At 41.1% G+C, this 19,531-nt stretch overlaps 2 protein-coding genes across 2 annotated transcripts; both read right to left on the bottom strand.

The window, feature by feature from the left end:
- Positions 1-289: 289 nt before the first annotated feature.
- Positions 290-6,531, bottom strand: LOC142406095 (histamine H3 receptor-like). Its single transcript, XM_075494512.1, has 3 exons — positions 6,243-6,531; positions 2,825-2,991; positions 290-1,075 (listed from the first exon to the last, which is right to left on the bottom strand). The coding sequence occupies exons 1-3, from the start codon at positions 6,529-6,531 to the stop codon at positions 290-292; spliced, it is 1,242 nt and encodes a 413-aa protein (XP_075350627.1).
- A 5,205-nt stretch (positions 6,532-11,736) lies between these two features.
- On the bottom strand, positions 11,737-18,706 carry LOC142406756 (histamine H3 receptor-like). Its single transcript, XM_075495689.1, has 3 exons — positions 17,944-18,706; positions 15,204-15,370; positions 11,737-12,786 (listed from the first exon to the last, which is right to left on the bottom strand). Exons 1-3 carry the CDS (start codon positions 18,230-18,232, stop codon positions 11,992-11,994), a joined length of 1,251 nt encoding a protein of 416 aa, XP_075351804.1. The 5' UTR covers positions 18,233-18,706; the 3' UTR covers positions 11,737-11,991.
- Positions 18,707-19,531: the final 825 nt, after the last annotated feature.

Here is a 19,531-nt window from a genome sequence, read left to right as displayed (position 1 = left end):
GAACACAAATAAAAGCATTGAAGATAGTATCTTCAACAACCAGAATGAAGATAATGTGGACAGACTACTAGGGAAAGTCAGGCAGAGGCAATATCCTTTAACCAACCAATTGAAATAGCTGGAAAAAGTACACAAACACAGCAGGTTTGTCTGAAGGAGGATATATTTCACAGAAGGCTTATCTAGGCTTTCTAACTAGACTAATCTTCTGGAAAAGACTAATTTCAAACTGTGGCTACTTACAGCCCTCATCCAAAGCTCTTCTTGAGCGTTTTTTTTCCTTTTCCTTCTAAAAAGAGTCTGATCTCAATGTTGCAAACTTTTTGGGACATAATATTTTCATGAAAGCCATGCGAAATTTAACATGACAGAGAGGGTAGAGAAATGGATTCAGAGAGGAATTGATCCACAAAAGCCAAAAGGTTATTTCATACAGGGAGTTATGGACACAGGTCCCTTGGCAGGCCCCACGAATAATCATTAGTAAAGTGTATGGGGCCCAACAAACGGCAAAGACACACACAATTATGGCAAGTGACTTCGCTATTTTCTTGTCGCGCTGCAGTTTTGACCTGGTCCTTGCACAGAAAGAAGCAGATAAGTCATTTTCTGGGGTTACAGAATTGCCTCTGGATGGAGATGAGCTCTCAGTTACCAAAGACTCTTTCTTTGGCCTCGTGGAGGAAGAAACACTGTCCTCTGCCTCCGATGGAGGAGAAGATGCTCCTGGCCTTGGCAAGAGGCAAAATCTCCAGGACAGGCTGCCACTCCTTGGGGACTCGCAGTCCTGCATGCTGCCGTGCCGCTGGCGCCTCTGGATGTTGTGGAAGATGCGCACGTTGAAGTAGGTCACCGAGAGCAGCGGCACAAAGAACTCCAGGGTGGACGCGGACAGGAGGAAGTACCAGTTGTTTAAGAACTCGGCGTAGCACTGATCTGCCGCTACCGTGATGCGTCCAGCCATGTGCTCCCAGAATAGGACTGCCGGGCAGTAGAGGAGGAAGGCAAAGACCCAGATGGCCACCATCTTGACATTGGAGTTGGATGTTACTCCCTGCTGGGCTCTGTAAGATACCTGCAAGGGAAAAAAAGAAAAAGGTCACACCTGTAGAGACACGTTTTGCACCAACAGAAGTAGCAGGAGGGGAACTTAGCAAAGTGCTTGGTAATTTAGAGCTGCGGCTATGCTGAGCAGGTGAAGCTCACCCAAGTATGTTTAAGTCCTTAATGTTGACATAACATAGGGGTGTTTTTCTACAGGTTAATGTAACTGTGCTAGGGTCCTGGTCCAAGTGATGAGACATGATCATCCATTAGTACCTAGTAGTTTGGTATGCCTTGTTTGAGACATCTGTGGTCTGAAGTGCCAGAGTAATTAGCATTTTATAGTTGTTCAGAGCATGACTGCCATTCACTGACAACTGCACTGCTTTTTACAGCATTTTACAAGCAAATAGGACTATATGCGTCACAGTGGTCAGCAGAAAATGTGACACGTATATTTAACACCCACCCTTGAGAAAATTGTTTATTGCACACTTCATGAGGAGGTACAAATATATTCCAGCTCTGCAATGCAGATGGAATGTATGCGGTTTAGCTGATGAAACCACAAAATCACCCCTTTTCTTCCTTCTCCTCCCATTCCGGCGCCAGTAGATATTTTCCACTATATGTTGCAGAACAGATAGATATCTTGTAGCCCATATCCTGCTCTATCCCTTTCACAGGATGACAGGGTGAATGTGTAATTCTGGGAGCTTAGATATCCAATTGAAAAAAAAAAAAAGTATGAGTTAATGTCATTAAAGACTATCATACAAATGTCCATAGGTCTTAGTTACATTTGCGCAGGTGGTCTTAATTTTGCACTTTGTAAATGCTGTCTTTAGCTTTCCAGTGTAATGTTTCTTATGTGCAAAATGTTTTTGTGTTTGATTTCCCACATTTTTTCCTTTAAATAAAATAAAATAATGTAAAATAATAAAATGTAATAAAAAGGCAAGTATAATAAGTAAAATTAATAATAATTAACAAAAATAAAACTGAAATTCTGTCATATGACATTACGTTGACATTCTCATACATCACCAAAGAGCTGGAACCTTTAGCTGTCGCCGACATTTCCCTGCCACTCGAGCTAACAGAGTGACTAGTGAGAAATGTGGTCTCCATCCTTAGCTTGAACCAAGACATAAAGCACATGTATGGTGGGTAGGATGTTCTGCAGAGAGCAGAGACATAGAGTGCGTCTGAAGTTTGGGGTTCTGCTCCAGGCACCGAGGAGTTTATTGCCGCATGTCCGCGGGCAGTCTCTGCAGTCTGCCCCTTGTCCCGCTCTCTGCCCTGTTTGCTCTTGCTCCCAGTCTTCTCGAGGAACATTTGGGGCCACATCTCCAGTGTCCTTCACCTCACTGCCTTAGTGCCACTGCCTTTTCCTTCCATGCCTGATTTTAGGTCCAACCCCAAATCCAGTTTATTTCAAATTTCTTCTTTCCTTTCCCCCTTTTTACCAGCCTCCTGCCTTATCCTTTCCACCCCTCAGCCTGCTTTCCCTCAAGCAGCAGTAGCACAACAGCAACTGGCAGCAGAAATTGTGAGAAAAGTCCTGTTTGACTGGTTCTTAGGCTGGGGCACGCTCAATGCAGAGTATTTACCACAACTAGCTGCAAATATCCAGTAATCTCCACATGCCAACACATTTTTGAGATCTATTATCTCGATTAAATTTGGGCTTATACCCACCAACATGGCAAAGGTTGGTCAGTATAATCCACCAACGACCTTGCGACAAAATCAGAGAAGCTCTAAAGAGGGTACTTACAGCTTTAGTAACTGACAGGAAACGGTCATAGCTGATAAGAACAATGTTAAATACTGAAGCTGTGCACAGGAGATAGTCCATAACTAGCCAGAGCTTGCAGACGCCTCTTCCCAAGTGCCATTTCCCCGTCAGGCTGTAAGGGATGTAGAGAGGTATGCAGAATGCACCTATGGAAAGCAACCACAGAGACACCACGCAGTTCATATGGATTGCAAACGGTACTCCTGGAAGCAGAGAGAGACACTATTCTGGTGTTTGGCTAAAAAAATTAAATCTATAAAGGTGAAAATGTAATTTAAATACAGAGATTCTTACATTCTCATGAAATCTGACGGTGACTTTCTATGTTTTAGATCTTAGTGTATTTGGGTATGCTGACTGTTGGGAATAAGCTCAGGGCAAATCAGCAAAGAGCGATCTGCAGAAGAAGAAAACTGCAGTCTAACCAACTTACAGTTTCTAAAGATATATAACCAGGGCTGCAGCATATATGCACTGTGGTTGCGCTCTGGCATGTAACCCCATTGCTGTATATCCTCTAGTCTTTTATCTGTGTTAGAGATTTCCCCCAAACACATCTACAGATGCTGGTAATGTCTGTTATTAATGTAAGATTGGTTAGCATTTGTAAGCTAGAGACAATATATTGGACCATCTGTGATATCTGGAAACCTCTTCTAGCAAAGATAGAGCAGACACAGCAGAGGTATGAAACCCTCTCGCACTTTTAAGAGGTGTTTTAATCTCATGCTAGTTCTTCAGCTGAGATTAACTATTTTTTGGGTTGTTACATTTGTTTTTTCTCCAGAAGGCCTTCCCTGAAGTACTTTTATAAGAAAGTCATGTTTGTGTTTTATTTTTAAGCCAGCAACTTCTTCATTTTACCATGAATATTCTTTCAAAAGTATCCTACAATATCTGAGGCTACATTCCTGAAAACGCTGATCCACTAAAGACAAATGTAAAACTATATGCAGCTTCAAGATCCATTTTAAACTCTTCAGATTATTCTTTTTCAATATGTCCGTGTTGTGGTTTAGCTTCAGTTGGCAACTGAGCCCCACACAGCCACTTGCTCACCCTCCTCCCCCAGTGGGATGGGGGAGAGAATCTGAAGAGCAAAAGTAAGAAAATTTGTGGGTTGACATAAGAACAGTTTCATAACTGGGAAATAGTAGTAGTAGTAGTAGTAATAATAATAATAATAATAATAATAATAATAATAATAATAATAATAATAATAATAGTAATGAAAATGAAAACACCAAGAGAGCGAGAGAGGAACAAAACACAGGAAAAAAAACAAGTGATGCAGCCACTCACCACCCACCGACCGATCCCCGCCAGTCCCCAAGCAGCGATCGCTGCCCCCCGGCCAACTCCCCCCAGTTTCTATACTGAGCATGACATCATATGGTATGGAATAGCCCTTTGGCCAGTTTTGGTCAGCTGTCCTGGCTGTGCCCCCTCCCAGCTTCTTGTGCACCTGGCAGAGCATGGGAAGCTGAAAAGTCCTTGACCAGTGTAAGCACTGCTTAGCAACAACTAAAACATCAGTGTGCTATCAACGTTATTCTCATACTAAATCCAAAACACAGCACTATACCAGCTACTAGGAAGAAAATCTATCCCAGCTGAAACCAGGAAAGTCTGTCAAGATCTTAGAAGTTAATGAACATACCCAGGCTGATGTGGCCCACTGACAATAATCCTCTGGGCAATGAGGTGACAGACTGTTATCAACAAGCAAATGTGCACAGTGATTTCAACACTGATGGCTTGTTTTAACATATACCTTAAATACAAGCAGCATCGCTTTTGTACAAAATACGCATTTTTCAGAGTTGGTCATGACAGCTACTGCTCTCATCAACTTCAGTGCCATCAATCTTTGGCACCATGTCAAAAAGTAATGACTGCTTTTAGCTATAAATACAGATGCAAGAACCAGGTTTTAAGCATTTATATTTGAAACTATTCTCACTTTTACTAATTAGAGGATGAAAAAGACATGACTCATGTGCCTGGAAAGATTCCAGACTTCTATGAAATTAAAAAAATGCCACAACAGCTTCAGAAAATAATGCATTTTCTGACTGATCCCAGAAGCAAAGTCCTAGCCTTACATGGTCTATAGGCCAACATAATACTTATACCAATAATTTCTGCTTAGCTGTTTTAAGACTCCATGAGGCACCAGCCACAAACAAGAACTGATGTAGAAGGTAGATATTTAAACGTCTTGACTGAACTGTAAGATACGAGGAGAAACAGACTTTTGCAGAAGATCTGAGCAATGAAATGGCAGCTCTAGGAAATTGTCTGCCTGGAGCAGGAAAGCAAAGGCTCCAGCACATATATCGTTTGGTTTCTGCCCCATGGGGCGAGCCCCAGAATTAGGCACCACAGGTTATAAATGGCATAAATGAAGGGAAATCTTAAAGGCTAAACTAATACACTTCACTACACAACACTGACAAAGGAACAGCAGTTAGGAGGGACGGTATTGCCAGAAGTGGAATAGGTCAATGGATGCTATTTCCCTCCTCACGATTTAGTGAGTACTGGTCTCTGTGACTGTCCTGAAGAGAGAGCACTTGTGTGCAGAAATACCTCCTTGCTAGCCTCAAGTCAAGAGGTTTGCTGGAACATCTTCCACGGGACCATGGTTTTGTCAGGCTTTCTCTGGTGCATGGCTGTTTCTCTGGCCTGAAGCCTGAAGGACTGCTGCACAAGGCATTCACCCCCCACCCCCTCGCCTGGCATCACCCGCCAGGACTGGATCCATGGCACCTCCAGGGGCCAACTCTCCTGGACTTTTGCAATGACACTATGGGAAGAGGGGACTAATAAGGAAAAGAGATGGGAGATGCCAACAGGCTGTTGCTGGCATCGGGCAAGCCATCTGATCTATAGCCTGCATTGAGTTGAAGCCAGTAAAAAGTCATAGTGGTGTTTTGTCGTAGTGTAGTACCCTCATAAGCCATTAGTACTATGTAGAGAAGTAATTAATTTACCTGGCTGTACCACAGATAGCTGTATGAGAAAACAGTTACACTGTCAAATATAAGGAAGTTCTGAAGTGTGTGATCTTACAGAAGGAGCAAAGGTAAACCATAAACTGTAGCAAACAACCTCTTTTCTTCAATTGATATTCACATACAATAGTTGTTCCCTTTTCCTGAAGCAGCATTAATAGTATTTACATGAAAAAAGGATGCATTTCTCATTATAACATATTTTGAGACATAATAGGCTGCTAAAACACTTAACGCAGCTTCCACCGTTCCTTACCCTTCCCCTACACACACAGCTGGGAAATAGTTCTTAGAAGAAACCACTCAGCAAAAGAAACCCCATTGCTTCTCCTAAGATTCCTAGGAAACAAATAGTACATGCCTCCACGGCTGTAACTTACCCACTGCAAAGTCAGAAATAGCAAGATTGAGAAAGAAATAGCTACTCCGATGCCTGAGGTTTCTGTCCGTGATGAAAGCAAGGATCACCAGGGCATTTCCAAGGATGGTCACCAGAGCTAGCAACACCATGAGGAAAGCCAGCAGCACCAACACACCCAGTGAAAACTCGTAGCTCGGTGGCGTTGTGGACGAAGTCTCATTACACGTTCCAGCCGTATGCGGAGTTTCAGCCGTGCTGTTGTGCATGTTGTATTTCCAGGTCAGTTCAGTCTGGGAAGAAATTCGCATCTGGCAGAGTTATCCCAAAGGTTGAGACAAGTCTATTAACAGGATAGGCTGAATACTGACACATCCAAAAAAAATCACAATATCAAAGTAAAGGATCACAAGACTTCAAGGCCTGGAGTCTCTAACGTTCCTTGATCTGAATGCACCTATTGGCCTGAAAACAAAATCTATAAAAAAGACACCTCATAAGCAGCAGTAAGTGCACACTTTAAAATAAATTATCTCTTTCTCTCCTGAACGCTGATCCTTATCTACTGAGGTCAGAAAAGTTAGTCTGAAAACAACTCTTTTCACAGTCACTTTGCATATTAGCATTGTGTAAGCATTTTTACTCACTGAATTCTGCTGAAGCTAAAAACAGATGTCATTTTCACTTCCTCAGTTGCCAACAAGATTTAAATTATTACGATTCTATTTCTCTTATGGTAAAATGTCAGCACCGTTGCACTTGCTGCTATACCACTTACTAAATTTTACAGTAAAGAAGAGAGACTTGTATTTCCTAATGCTGCTGGTTACAGAGCATTTAAAATTCAGTTATACACAGCAGAAGTATCACCAGTACCTTTTCAGCTCTTCCTAATCAGAAGCAAGTCTTGCCCTGGGCACAGCAAAACAAATACCTGGGCTTTGGAGGATCTTTTAAGCATGGCCCATCTACTCTTCCACTTCCCAAGTAATTCCAGGTAAGCTCCCACTCCACAAAGTGCCAAACCCTTAGCCCTTTGCGGGTGTGAGAAGCCATATCCCTTCCTCATCGCAATTATTTCATTTATTTTGGTAAGAGTGCCCAGAGGTGGGCAGGCCATGGCTGTGACTCATGCCTGCAGCTCACCAGCTCCACAGCACCACAGCACACCCTGCGACCGGCTTTTCGGACTGCAGCCGTAATGCCGGGTGCTTGAGAAGACATAGGGCAAGAAACAAGGAAAGAGAGGGTGGACAAGGTGTGGGGAGGGGAGGTGTGGTGTTCTGATCCTGTCTTGGGGAGCAAAGAGGAATATATTGTAAAGAGCAATTGAAGCAAAAGGTGTAGGGCAACAGGAACAGGAGGGACCTCAGGAATGACAAAACGTGGCAGACACCTGACTCAGGTGCACGTGCACAAACGCAGCCTGGGAAACACACAGGAGGAACTAGAGCCCCCTGTGCAGTCACAAAGCCACCAGTCACGAAGCCAGTGACATGGGTGACACAGTGGTGGGAGTGTGTTGCAGAGCACCCCAGTCAGGGTGAGGGAGGTGATGAAGTCTTTAAGCAAATCAAGGAAGCCTCTGGATCACAGACCCTGTTTCTTGTGTGAGACTTCAATGTTCTTGACATCTGCTGGAAGGGCAACACAGCAGGTACAAGCAGTCAACAAGATTCCTGGAGGGTGGCAGGGAGAACTTTCTGATACAAGTACTGAATGGGCCAACAGAGGTGACACACAGCTAGATCAGCTGTTCACTGGTAAAGAGGAGCTGGTTAAGGATGTGTAATCAATGGCAGCCTTGGCTGTAGTGACTATGAGGTAGTGGAGTTCAAGATCCTAAAGGGGGTGAGGAAGGAGAGTAGCAGAGTACAGACCATGGACTTCAGGTGAGCAGACCGGTTTATTCAGGAAAGCGGTAGGTGGGATCCCACGGGAGGCAGCTCTGAAGTGCAAAGGAGCTCAGGGAACCTGCAGGCCTTTAAGGACAGCAGCCTCCATGCACAAGAAAAGCCCATCCCAATTCTCAAAAAACCAAGTAGATGTATCAGGAGACTGGCTAACCAGGGAAGCTACAATGCAAAAAGGCAGTGTGGAGGAGTTTGAAGCAAGGACAGGCTACAAAGGAGGAATTTAGAAATGTTGCCTGGCCACATAAGAATGACGTTAGGAAAACCAAAGCTCACCTAGAGTTGATGCTTGTAAAGGACATCAAGGACAACACGAAGAACTTCAGCCACCCCATTAACAATAAAATGCTGAATAAGAAAAATGTAGGCACTTTGCTGAATGGGGCCAGTGATCTAGTCACAGCAGATGCGGATAAGGCTGAGGTACCCAATGCTTTCTTTGCTTCATTCTTCACTAATTAGGTCTCCCTCTCCTCCATGCTTAGTGAATGAGTTCAAGGAGGAGACCTGTCAGGAGCAGGTAAGAACAAGGCAGGGATTACTTGAGAGGACTTGACCCATAAGAGTCCATGCGACCCGATGGGCTGCACCCGAGGCTGCTGAGAGAACCAGCTACCATCCTTGCAAGGCCACTTTCTGTCCTCTTTGAAAGGTCATGGAGATGAAGGGAGGTTCCAAACAACTGAAGAAAGGCAAATGTTGCAACAGTCTTCAAATGATGCTACAAGGACAAAAAGTCAGCCTCTCTTTGGTCCCTGGCAAAATAATGGAGCAAGTCCTCTTGGAAGGCATTTCTGACAACTTGAGGGAGGAAAAGGTGACTGGGAACAGTCAGCATGGGTTTACCAAGGGTAAATCATGCCTGAGCAACTTGGTTGTCTTCTGTGATAAAATGACTAGATTAGTGGACAAGGGGAGAATAGTCATTTGCTTTCAAAAATTAGGGAATAAATCATATGTTGAGGTTTTAATCATAGTCCTTCATGAGGCTGAGGGAGAAATCTATGTGGTCTGTCCTTCCTTCCTTCCTGTGGAGGAAAACCATAGCCTAACATAAAGGAGACAGACATTAGGAGGATCATTAGGGTTAAATACTCATCCCAGAAATAAACAAACAAACAAACAATCAAAAGATAACACAATTTCTTCCCACATGTATGTTTTATTTGTTTTGATTTTTTTTTTAAGACCTGAGAGGGTCAAGTTAGAAAAACACTGTTGTCATTTGAGTTGAACCTCACAGAGTCATATGCCTACTGTCACCATGTATTTACAAGACCTATTGGACATCTGCAAAGACGGAAGAAAATTCAAGGACATGAAATGGTGAAATGGATGAGTGAGTGGATAGAGAGTCTTGGCTTAGAAATCTCTTTCGCAGGCAAAGTCCATTTGTGTCAGTCCATAAAAGGTATGCCCAAGAACAAATGCTGAATAAGTATCTTACCATAACCCTGCAAAATATCTGATAGGGAGGAGAAGACTTAGGATGCCACCTTGACCAAGACAGCTTTAATGATGTGAGCACAGCAACTAAGCACTTGACTTAGCCTGGGAGCACTGAGCAGAATTTTCAACAACTAGAAAAATACAACAAATTCTTCAAATACAAAGGAGTGGTGTGACAAAACATCAAAAACATTGATCTTTAGTAACTTCACAACTCTGTGTGGTTTCAAATTTACTGCACATTGTGCTCCCTGACAAACTCTAGTTTTCCAGTACTGCAAAATGTGGATACAGTCTACCGAGTCCATAATTTTGTAGGCTATTTTTCCAAAGTAAACAACACAGTCTTTAATTACAAAATGCAAACTGAATTTTTATATTAAAAGGATAGGGGAAGAAAAGCAGACTACTCAAATACTTTCCCATTTTGGGCCTACCTACAGTTTCTCTGTTTAAAATATGTTTATTTAGTGCAACAGCTATTCTATAAATGTTTTAAATGTGTGGGTACATGTTTGGTTTTTTTAAGCCTCACAGAAAAACAAAACCCACAAAATCTATGCCAGCACCTTAGCTCATGACAGTGAAAACAGCTGTGCTGAATCAACAGCTTCCTCCCGAAAGCTGTATCTGTCCTAGCAATCAGGCTCACAATCCATAACGCTATCCATGTAAGGCAAGGAAGCATAACAAGAATGAGTGGTGAAAGACAATCTTCCACCAGCGTGAAAACTGGCAAGAGAAGTCTTCAGTTCCAGATCTCTGAACAGAATGGCATTTTAGCTCCTTGAAGCCATCAACTTTTGTGCTACAATTAAGCTGCTTACATGCATTTGAATTGTGCTTGCAAAGGAGTACTCTGCTTTTGCAACACTTCTACAGCCAATTTCAAATTAGATTAAAAAATACTATTTAAATTTACTATTGCTCTTCATTGTTCTGTGCATCAGATTTCTCTTTCCATATTTTATACATTTCTATATATACACAAAGAGGAAAGAAAATCATATAAAAAGAGAGAAAAAAAAATTTAACCAGTGACTTTCACTTACCCATCCATAAAAGCCTTCTGGGTGAGTTGCAACACCCAACACAAGGCAAGAAAGTTTGGTACATGGAATGGGTTATAATCAAGCTCCATTGCCTTCAGCCACTCCTTTCAGCACTGCATATTCACCCTCATTGTTTATTAAGAGCTGCCTAAGACACCTCTGTGTCAGCTTTCAGATAGACCTCTGTGAATCCCATTCTCAAGCACTGAATATGGCCCTTGTTCAGTGATAGAAAAAATCCAGTTTGATACTGGTTCAGTGGCAGAGAAAATCTATATAATGTCACAGTAACAGGACACAAAGAACTGATCTAGTATAAAAATCACTCTGTCGGTTCAAATTTGTTCCAGATGTTTTGATGGAGTATCTTTGCACTTGCAAAGCTTTACACCCGAGAGGGTATTGTCTGTTCTTGCACAGCTAGCCAAAATCATAAATCCAGCATGAATTTTGTATTGCTTGCTCTGCTAATTCAACAGGAATGTGATCATGTGCCCAAGTCTGGTGTGTCTATTAGGTAGTCAAATAGTGCACAAATCTGGCACTAAATATCATTTAAGCATGATCAAAGACGCAGCCACTGTCAGGAGAAAAGACAGTACTGGTGAAAAGAGTAACAACCATTTATGCCTATCACAACTTTGATAACCCATCTCAAAATTCCATTACCACAGAAACTTTCATTCACTGAAAATCATCCAGAATTACTAACTTACATGTACTGGGTCCTGCAACACCAGGTATGGACTATATTAAAATTAGAAAAGGACAGATACGCCAGATTAGGCAGTCCATTCCCTTGCATATTGCTCACTGTAGTGATTATAACGACTACAGGGCACTATCTTGTCTTCATAATCATTTTTAAAACTAAATTATACTGCTCCTGTGATTATTTATACAACCTTTCAAAAATGTAGCAGAACTGCTTCTTCACTGACAGCTTTAGGTTCACAAGTAGGACATACATTTTAATTCAACACATACATAAACAGCTATCTCTCTCCAATGAACCTCTATGGAGATACCTATAGAAGAGTTCTTTCATAGTGCCAGCTATATATTAAAAAAAAAGAAAAAAAAAGTACCTCAAACCCACAAACCAAGAAGGACATCCAGCAAAACTTGTTATTCTTTTCATTGCACTAGATGGTGTTTAACTTGGCATTATACTAGCAAAAACAAAAAAAAGTCCTGAAAACTAGCAAAATCAGGGCAAATACATGCCTTTGCTGCACTCTTTACAAATGCCATTAGTAAACAAAAGTTTTTCCTCTATTTCTGTTGAAGGTACATATGAAAAAATAGCACTAAGAAGAGAGGAACCTCTTATCTATAAGTCATTTATTTTAACTCTCTAAAAAGAAGGTGTGTTACGTGATCTCAATGTTGCAAACTTTTGGGGACATAATATTTTCATGAAAGCCATTCGAAACCTCATATGACAGAGAGGATAAAGAAATGGATTCAAAGAGGAATTGATCCACAAAAGCCAAAAGGTTATTTCATACAAGGAGTTATGGATGCACTTTCCTTGGCAGGCCCCACGAATAATCATTAGTAAAGTGTATGGGGCCCAACAAATGGCAAAGACACACACAATTATGGCAAGCGACTTTGCTATTTTCTTGTCCCGCTGCAGTTTTGACCCAGTCCTCGAACGGAAAGAAACAGAAACGTCCCTTTTGAGGGCTGTGGGACTGGTTTCTGTTGCAGGTGGACAGTTAGCTGTTGCTGCTGGTCTGCATGACCTCACTAATGACGAAACACTGTCTTCTGCCTCCGATGGAGGAGAAGATGCTCCTGGCCTTGGCAAGAGGCAAAATCTCCAGGACAGGCTGCCACTCTTTGGGGGCTCGCAGTCCTGCGTGCTGCCATGCCGCTGGCGCCTCTGGATGTTGTGGAAGATGTGCACGTTGAAGTAGGTCACCGAGAGCAGCGGCACAAAGAACTCCAGGGTGGACGCGGACAGGAGGAAGTACCAGTTGTTTAAGAACTCGGCATAGCACTGATCTGCCGCTACCGTGATGCGTCCAGCCATGTGCTCCCAGAATAGGATTGCTGGGCAGTAGAGGAGGAAGGCAAAGACCCAGATGGCCACCATCTTGATGACAGGGTTGGATGTTATTCCCTGCTGGGCTCTGTAAGATACCTGTGAACGAAAAGGAATTGTCACGTATTCAGATAACATTTTGGAACAACTATCTCAAAAAAACATAAAGAAGCACGTCAAATATAATATTCATTCTGTAATTCCCCAGTAACTGAGAACATCTTCACTTATGTAAGGTCCTGAAAAGCTCTGTTAGTCTTGCTCATCAGATACTGTAGCTCTGTGATTGATTTTAATACTTAGGATTGGAGAGGAGCAGAAGTTATGATGGCTAAACTACTGTTTGGCTTCCAGGTGTGAAAGGACATGGCTTATTTTCATCACCACCACAGTAATATAGCAATAGGGAATCAGTTTGCGATTCATGGAACGCCCAGGCTCAGAGGACAGTGAAAGCAGCTGTGGGAATTCTTTGCTGCGCAGGCAAAAGTAGAAGCCTTCCATATTAGACAGGTTGCCATGTGAGACTGCAAACACTAGGCTATGTAATTTTTAATACTATTTCCTCTTGCCATAGCAGAAAAATCTACCCCCCACACACTTTGACATCCCTTACTATATTGAAACATTCTGTTTTAACACTCACTTTACCTTGTAAACAGCTCATTGTATTACTGCAAATCTTGATGTTTTTATGTCTACCCAGACTGCATTAATTTATTTTACTCTCTAGCCATTTTCTCTTTGAAAAAAATATTGAAAAAAGAATTGAATTTGAAAAAAGAATTAAAATCATGTCATCCAAAGTTAGGAAATATTGAGAGTTAAAACCGCCCTTGTAATAGCCCAGTCAGTATGTACAATACAGACTTCTAGCTCTTGGTCCCCTCCATCTTTCAGAGCACAAGATGATCAGTTAATGAGAAGCTGGACAATTTTTTTGTTAACGTTAATAAGAAGCTGGACAGTTCCTCCATACTGTTCAATATTTGTCATCCCAGGCTTTACTCAGACCCAGAACTACTACCTTCCTCATCAGCTTCCTATGCTGTTCATTAGCATAGCACCTGCATGCTATACAAATATTAATGAATGGTATCTTCACAACCGCATACGACACGAGGGGCACTGTCCCTATTTTACCAGTGAGTAACAGAGCAATGATGCAGTGTTACACACATTATTTTAGATTCTCTGTTTTAAATATCTGTAGCCTGAAGATTCAGACTCCTTTACATCTTAAAGCAACATATCGGCTCAGAGCAGAGCTCCAGTCCTGCAATAATGAATTTGCAGCCCTTTGCAAGACCACAAGCATCTCAGTTTAGTAGGCAGACAACAGGAAGCTTAGCACAGCTTCACAAAAAGTTAAGTCTAAAATGACTGGCCCCTGGCCACATGCTGGGTTTGCAGCAGAGGCAGAGGTGGATCCCAAGTCCATGAGGAAGCATGATAACTTTTTCTTTTAGATATCAGCCCTGAATTGCACACTCCTGGACTCACTCCATCCTAATTACCTAGAGGAGAAAACCAGAACGTGATCACATAAACAAAGACCATCAACAGTGCGTAAGAACATGGAACTCAGTTGGGTTGCAGAGGCCTTTTTAATTTACATTTCTCACATTCTGAGCTCTGCAACTTCATTATTTTTTTCAGTATTACTGTTTCTTAAATAGAGGGGTTTTCATACTTCATTGTTCAGCTTTAAAAAAAAAGCAGCAACAACCAACTCTAAAACCACAACACTGGGGAAGAAGAGAAAGAGATTAGGCATTGTATCAGCACTTCCCAAATGAGAACCTCCCAATCTAACACAGCCCATGTCACTTGAGCTAGCAGACTCATCAAAAGCAAAGGATACTGATCATCTTCCATCTGGACCAAACACCAGGTAGAGCTTAGAAATGGTGAATGATAATATTTACCACTGGATTCCCCAGATATCTTCTGAAGCAGAAGAATTATGATACTCAAGAAACACCTCTTAGCTCTCTGCACATTTTGATTCATTCTTCTTTTTGCTTCAAGGGATTAGTTTCCACCCAACTGCTTGTTGGCAGCACATGTCAATCACCCCCTGCAGTAATGCGGATCCTCATCTGATCTTCAGTCAGTCCATCCCACATCTCTCTCCATACCCTCTTCTCCTTTTAAAATTTATCCCAAGCCTAAGCACATTCTTGCCTCAACCTAGTTTTGTAACCACTCTTCTAATGACCAAAGCCCAAGTCCTCCACACTCCTGCTGCCCCTTTTCTTCCTTGACCTTCCCACCTCCTCTGTAGTGTAATTAAATAGTTTTTAATCCAGGTGGCAGGAGGGAAACATTGAAATCATAGGCAAGGCATTGTCCTATCTCTAAGTCCCAGTGCAACACTGAAGCATCAAAGTTTCTGCAGAAAAAAAATGGTACAATAATGAAGGACTATTTAGCTTCTAGTCTTATTGTGAACACTCTGAGTTTTATAGAAATCTCAAGATATATAAAGAAATAATTAGAAATGTTCATCTTACAGCTTTAGTAACTGACAGGAAACGGTCGTAGCTGATAAGGACGATGCTAAACACTGAAGCTGTACACAGGAGATAGTCCATAACTAGCCAGAGCTTGCACAGGCTTCTTCCCAAGTGCCACTTCCCTGTCAGGGCATAGGGGATGTACAAAGGCATACAGAGTGTACCTATGGAAATAAACCAAATGCACATGTCAGTCAGCACTGCAGGCAGTGCTCATGAAAGCAAAGAAACATTTCTGCGGTATCTGATAAAAGCACAATACTGACTGGAATTGCCACGTGGAAGGCTTTGTATTCTCATGCAACCAATGAACACTTGACCACAAACTAGGTACCAGTGACATTCTTATAATTAATACCTTTCTGAAAGATGTATCATGTTTATTGTGTATCATTAGTACTTCTCCTGTTTATATCACCTGCTAAAGGAAGGAGCAGCTGACTTTTTTACCTGCTGAAGTAAACACTATTCTGTATTAAGCTACTGAAATTAAAACAAACAAAAAAATCTTCCACCCCCCAATGTAATTTACTGTTTTCTACAATAAACAATCTAATTGCCATGCTTCTGTCCTCTTTGAAGCATGACATGGTGTCCGAAAGTGCTCCAGAAGTAACTTTTATAGAAATACAATATGAATTTCAGACTAATCTTTAAAACTATCTAATCAGAAAGCTGAAAAAAACTGCACAGTTAATTAAGTACATCCAGTTTAACATTTCTTCTCATCATAATTCTTGATCATAACCATTTTTCAGTGGTGAGCTGATAATGGTATTATCTACGGGAACACACCAAGCGGTGGGAACATACATGAGTGACACGCACCCATGGCTATCTAAATTTAAGCTGTTAAATCCAAACGTTGTGAAAGTGCCAATATGTTCTCATTTTAATGGATTTCTATGTGATTATACTACACACAGTCACAATGCAGCCCTGCGAGGCTGAAGAGCTAACGGTGTAGTTTGCTGTAATACAGAAATGCAGTGAACAGCGTCGACGCTGCAATGAAATGGAATCACTGCATCTACAGAGCAACTAACACTTGCTCCTTCCAGCAAAAGGTTATATTATACATTTTAACATTCACAAGGGGGGGGGGGGTATTATTTCAACTTTAGATTTACTTCATGATAGTGTGTACTCCTACAACAGGTACCAAAGAGTATCTTGAGAGTTTCCATTTCCCTAAAAATCTCACAATTCCCGTTATTCTCCCTGTACTAAGAATCAAGAGATCTCTATTCAAATCCAGCTATACAGAGATAAAGCAAAAGTTGTTGAAGGTCAAAATCAGACAGATTAAACACATCAAAAGAATAAGCAAAGGGCTCTGCAAGCATGAAAGTGTGTGGTTTTAGCAATTAGGATTAAGTAGAAATTAAGGATAATCTAAGTATATCCTGAATCTAAATAATGTAGCTACAGAAATATAAACCAGTTTGACTCTAAAGTATGCAAAACTTTTGCCCAAATTTAGAATGAAAAACTAGATATTCAAGTAAACATAGTATCATGAAAGAAAAATCTATAGAAGTTAGGTAATGCCAAGTAAACTCTACTTCTTTCTTTGATAGAGGACATTGTTTACTTCGTACTTCTCAGCTAGATGCTGGTATTTGTTCAATATGGTGCTATATTGTGAGCAAGATGACAGAACACCACTCTGTCCACTGGTTTTCTGTTCACTGCTGTGGTTTCTTCCCTGGGTACCGTAGCTGGACAGCAGGCAGCAAGATCTCTGTGGCACAACAAAGCAATTATAAGCTGGAAGAAGACATCATCTATACGGAGGAAGGGATCAAAACATTATACAAGGAGATCTGGACATCACGAGTACCAGAATATTACAAGCCGTGCCCTGTAACAGAATTTCTGACACTGGCAATAAATTTTAAGAAAAAGACAGTTTCTTCAGTTCTTTCAGTTGCAAAAGATTTTGTTGTGAAGTGACGAGTCAGAACATAGATTTCATGAAATAGCCATACCTGTTTAAAACCATTCTTCTGCTTACTCAATAATTTAACCAAGACTTTTACCAGAGACTCTCAACACTTCACAGAATATTGCAATACATCAATCTCCAATTGCACATCACACTAGCATTTTAATTGTACTTTTTCTCAGTACAAGTTTCAAAATAAATTTGTCCCTATGTATAAATACATATGTATAATATCAAACTTCTTAGAAACTGTTTGATTTCTTATTTTTATTTACCTATACAAACACATATTCCTAAAGTATGACTCTATCTAGAGCAAGATGTTTAAAAATATTATTCATCATTATTTAGTTGCAAACTTCAGGTGATTTATCTGTATTGTGTGAGAGTAGATTGAAATAGAAGATATCAACCATGTATGCAAGATCTGCCAGATAATATATGCTATATTCAATTGGACTATCTAGACTTCAGTCAAGACTTTACACAAACAGCTCCCATTCTCTGTTATTCCACATTGATTCACACACAGTAGTATTTTTTCCTGAAGCAATAACATTAAACATTACCTGTTTACCTGGCAAAGGATGCACTTCTTATCATAATGTATTTCTGAAAAATAGTAGGCTGCTAAAACACTTAACGCAGCTTCCACCGTTCCTTACCCTTCCCCTACACGCACAGCTGGGAAATAGTTCTTAGAAGAAACCACTCAGCAAAAGAAACCCCATTGCTTCTCCTAAGATTCCTAGGAAACAAATAGTACATGCCTCCACGGCTGTAACTTACCCACTGCAAAGTCAGAAATAGCAAGATTGAGAAAGAAATAGCTACTCCGATGCCTGAGGTTTCTGTCCATGATGAAAGCAAGGATCACCAGGGCATTTCCAAGGATGGTCACCAGAGCTAGCAACACCATGAGGAAAGCCAGCAGCACCAACACACCCAGTGAAAACTCGTAGCTCGGTGGCGTTGTGGACGAAGTCTCATTACACGTTCCAGCCGTATGCGGAGTTTCAGCCGTGCTGTTGTGCATGTTGTATTTCCAGGTCAGTTCAGTCTGGGAAGAAATTCGCATCTGGCAGAGTTATCCCAAAGGTTGAGATTCATAAGGAGTATAAACAGGATGGGCCAAAAATCCAATAAACATCCAAAAAAATTGACTCAGGAGGGCAAAAATTAAAAGGTTCTGATGCTAGATAAATCTAGTTTTCCTAAGATTCTGTAATTTTAATAAATACGGATGCGTCTGAAACCATGTATATCTCTAGAAGCTACCAGTAAGAAATAAGTAGGTTTTCCAAGCTCGTATTTTAAAATGCAAGTTCTTCTTTATGCAACCTGATCCTTATCTGTGGAGGTCAGGAGGGCTGATTTGAGAATATATCTTGCTTTCCTCCTTTCCTCCCTCCCTCACAGAAGCATTTTTCTTGTTACCATTATGGACATCAGCTTTTTCTGAAAATTGTTCCTTAATCTTGGGTACCTATCCTTATGAGAATGTATACTACTTTCTAATTTCATCCTTGTTTATGTAGTGCCATTGTATTTCGGCAAGTCTGTGGTCCCTCTCTGTTGTGTCATATATTTTTGTTGACCAAAGTCATGGTCAACTTTGTTGTTGCTGTTGTTCCTCTTTCTGTGGACCCTAGGGCTGAAAACCGATATGCTGTAAGTAAGCATACATACAATTACTTACCAGAGCAGTTAACCAGTAATGGTCAAACCCTCAGAGATCAGTTGCAAAACTCCCACTGAAATCAGTTTCAAAACTCTTAGCAGCCTCAGTGACACAGCATCGGTTGCTGCCGTCCCAGAAACAAGGAATGAAATACCAACTCCCTGAACGTGAATGAGAGCTTGGCAATTAACTTTAATAGGACGAGGCTTTTCTTTCCACACTGGTGGGAGAAATTGTGCATCTTCCACAAGTGCTTGTATTTTGTATGAGTAATGAAGCCACTTGCAGAGAGCTGTGAGTATTCCACAGTTGTAAAAATTCAATCATTTTTATTACAGGTTCTAAAAACACTTTGGTGTCTAATTTTAGATACTTAAATTTGAAAAATGTTGGCTGTCATGGCTGTGCTTCTGTTGTGGGAACAAATTCATTAGCATTTGCCAAGTGCTTTTACTAAATGTTTGAATGGCAGCAGTATAAAAAATGCAAAACTTTATTATCCATACAAATGTCTTCACAGCATGCTTGTCCGTTACTGCTTTAAGCTTTATTTTGTTTCCAGGTAATGCTGGAAATGTAGAAAACACACTTTGGCAATGACTACTAAGTAATAATGCTAGCCTTTCTTCTGCTAGCAATACTGAAGCTGATCTACATGACATTTTTGAGGTCCAAGCTATTACATGGTTGAAAAGA

Source organism: Mycteria americana, chromosome 2 (assembly GCF_035582795.1).
Source record: "Mycteria americana isolate JAX WOST 10 ecotype Jacksonville Zoo and Gardens chromosome 2, USCA_MyAme_1.0, whole genome shotgun sequence".
Lineage (NCBI taxonomy): Eukaryota > Metazoa > Chordata > Aves > Ciconiiformes > Ciconiidae > Mycteria > Mycteria americana.
The sequence above is the reverse complement of the archived record's forward strand: the minus strand, read 5'-3'. Positions and strand labels throughout refer to the sequence as shown.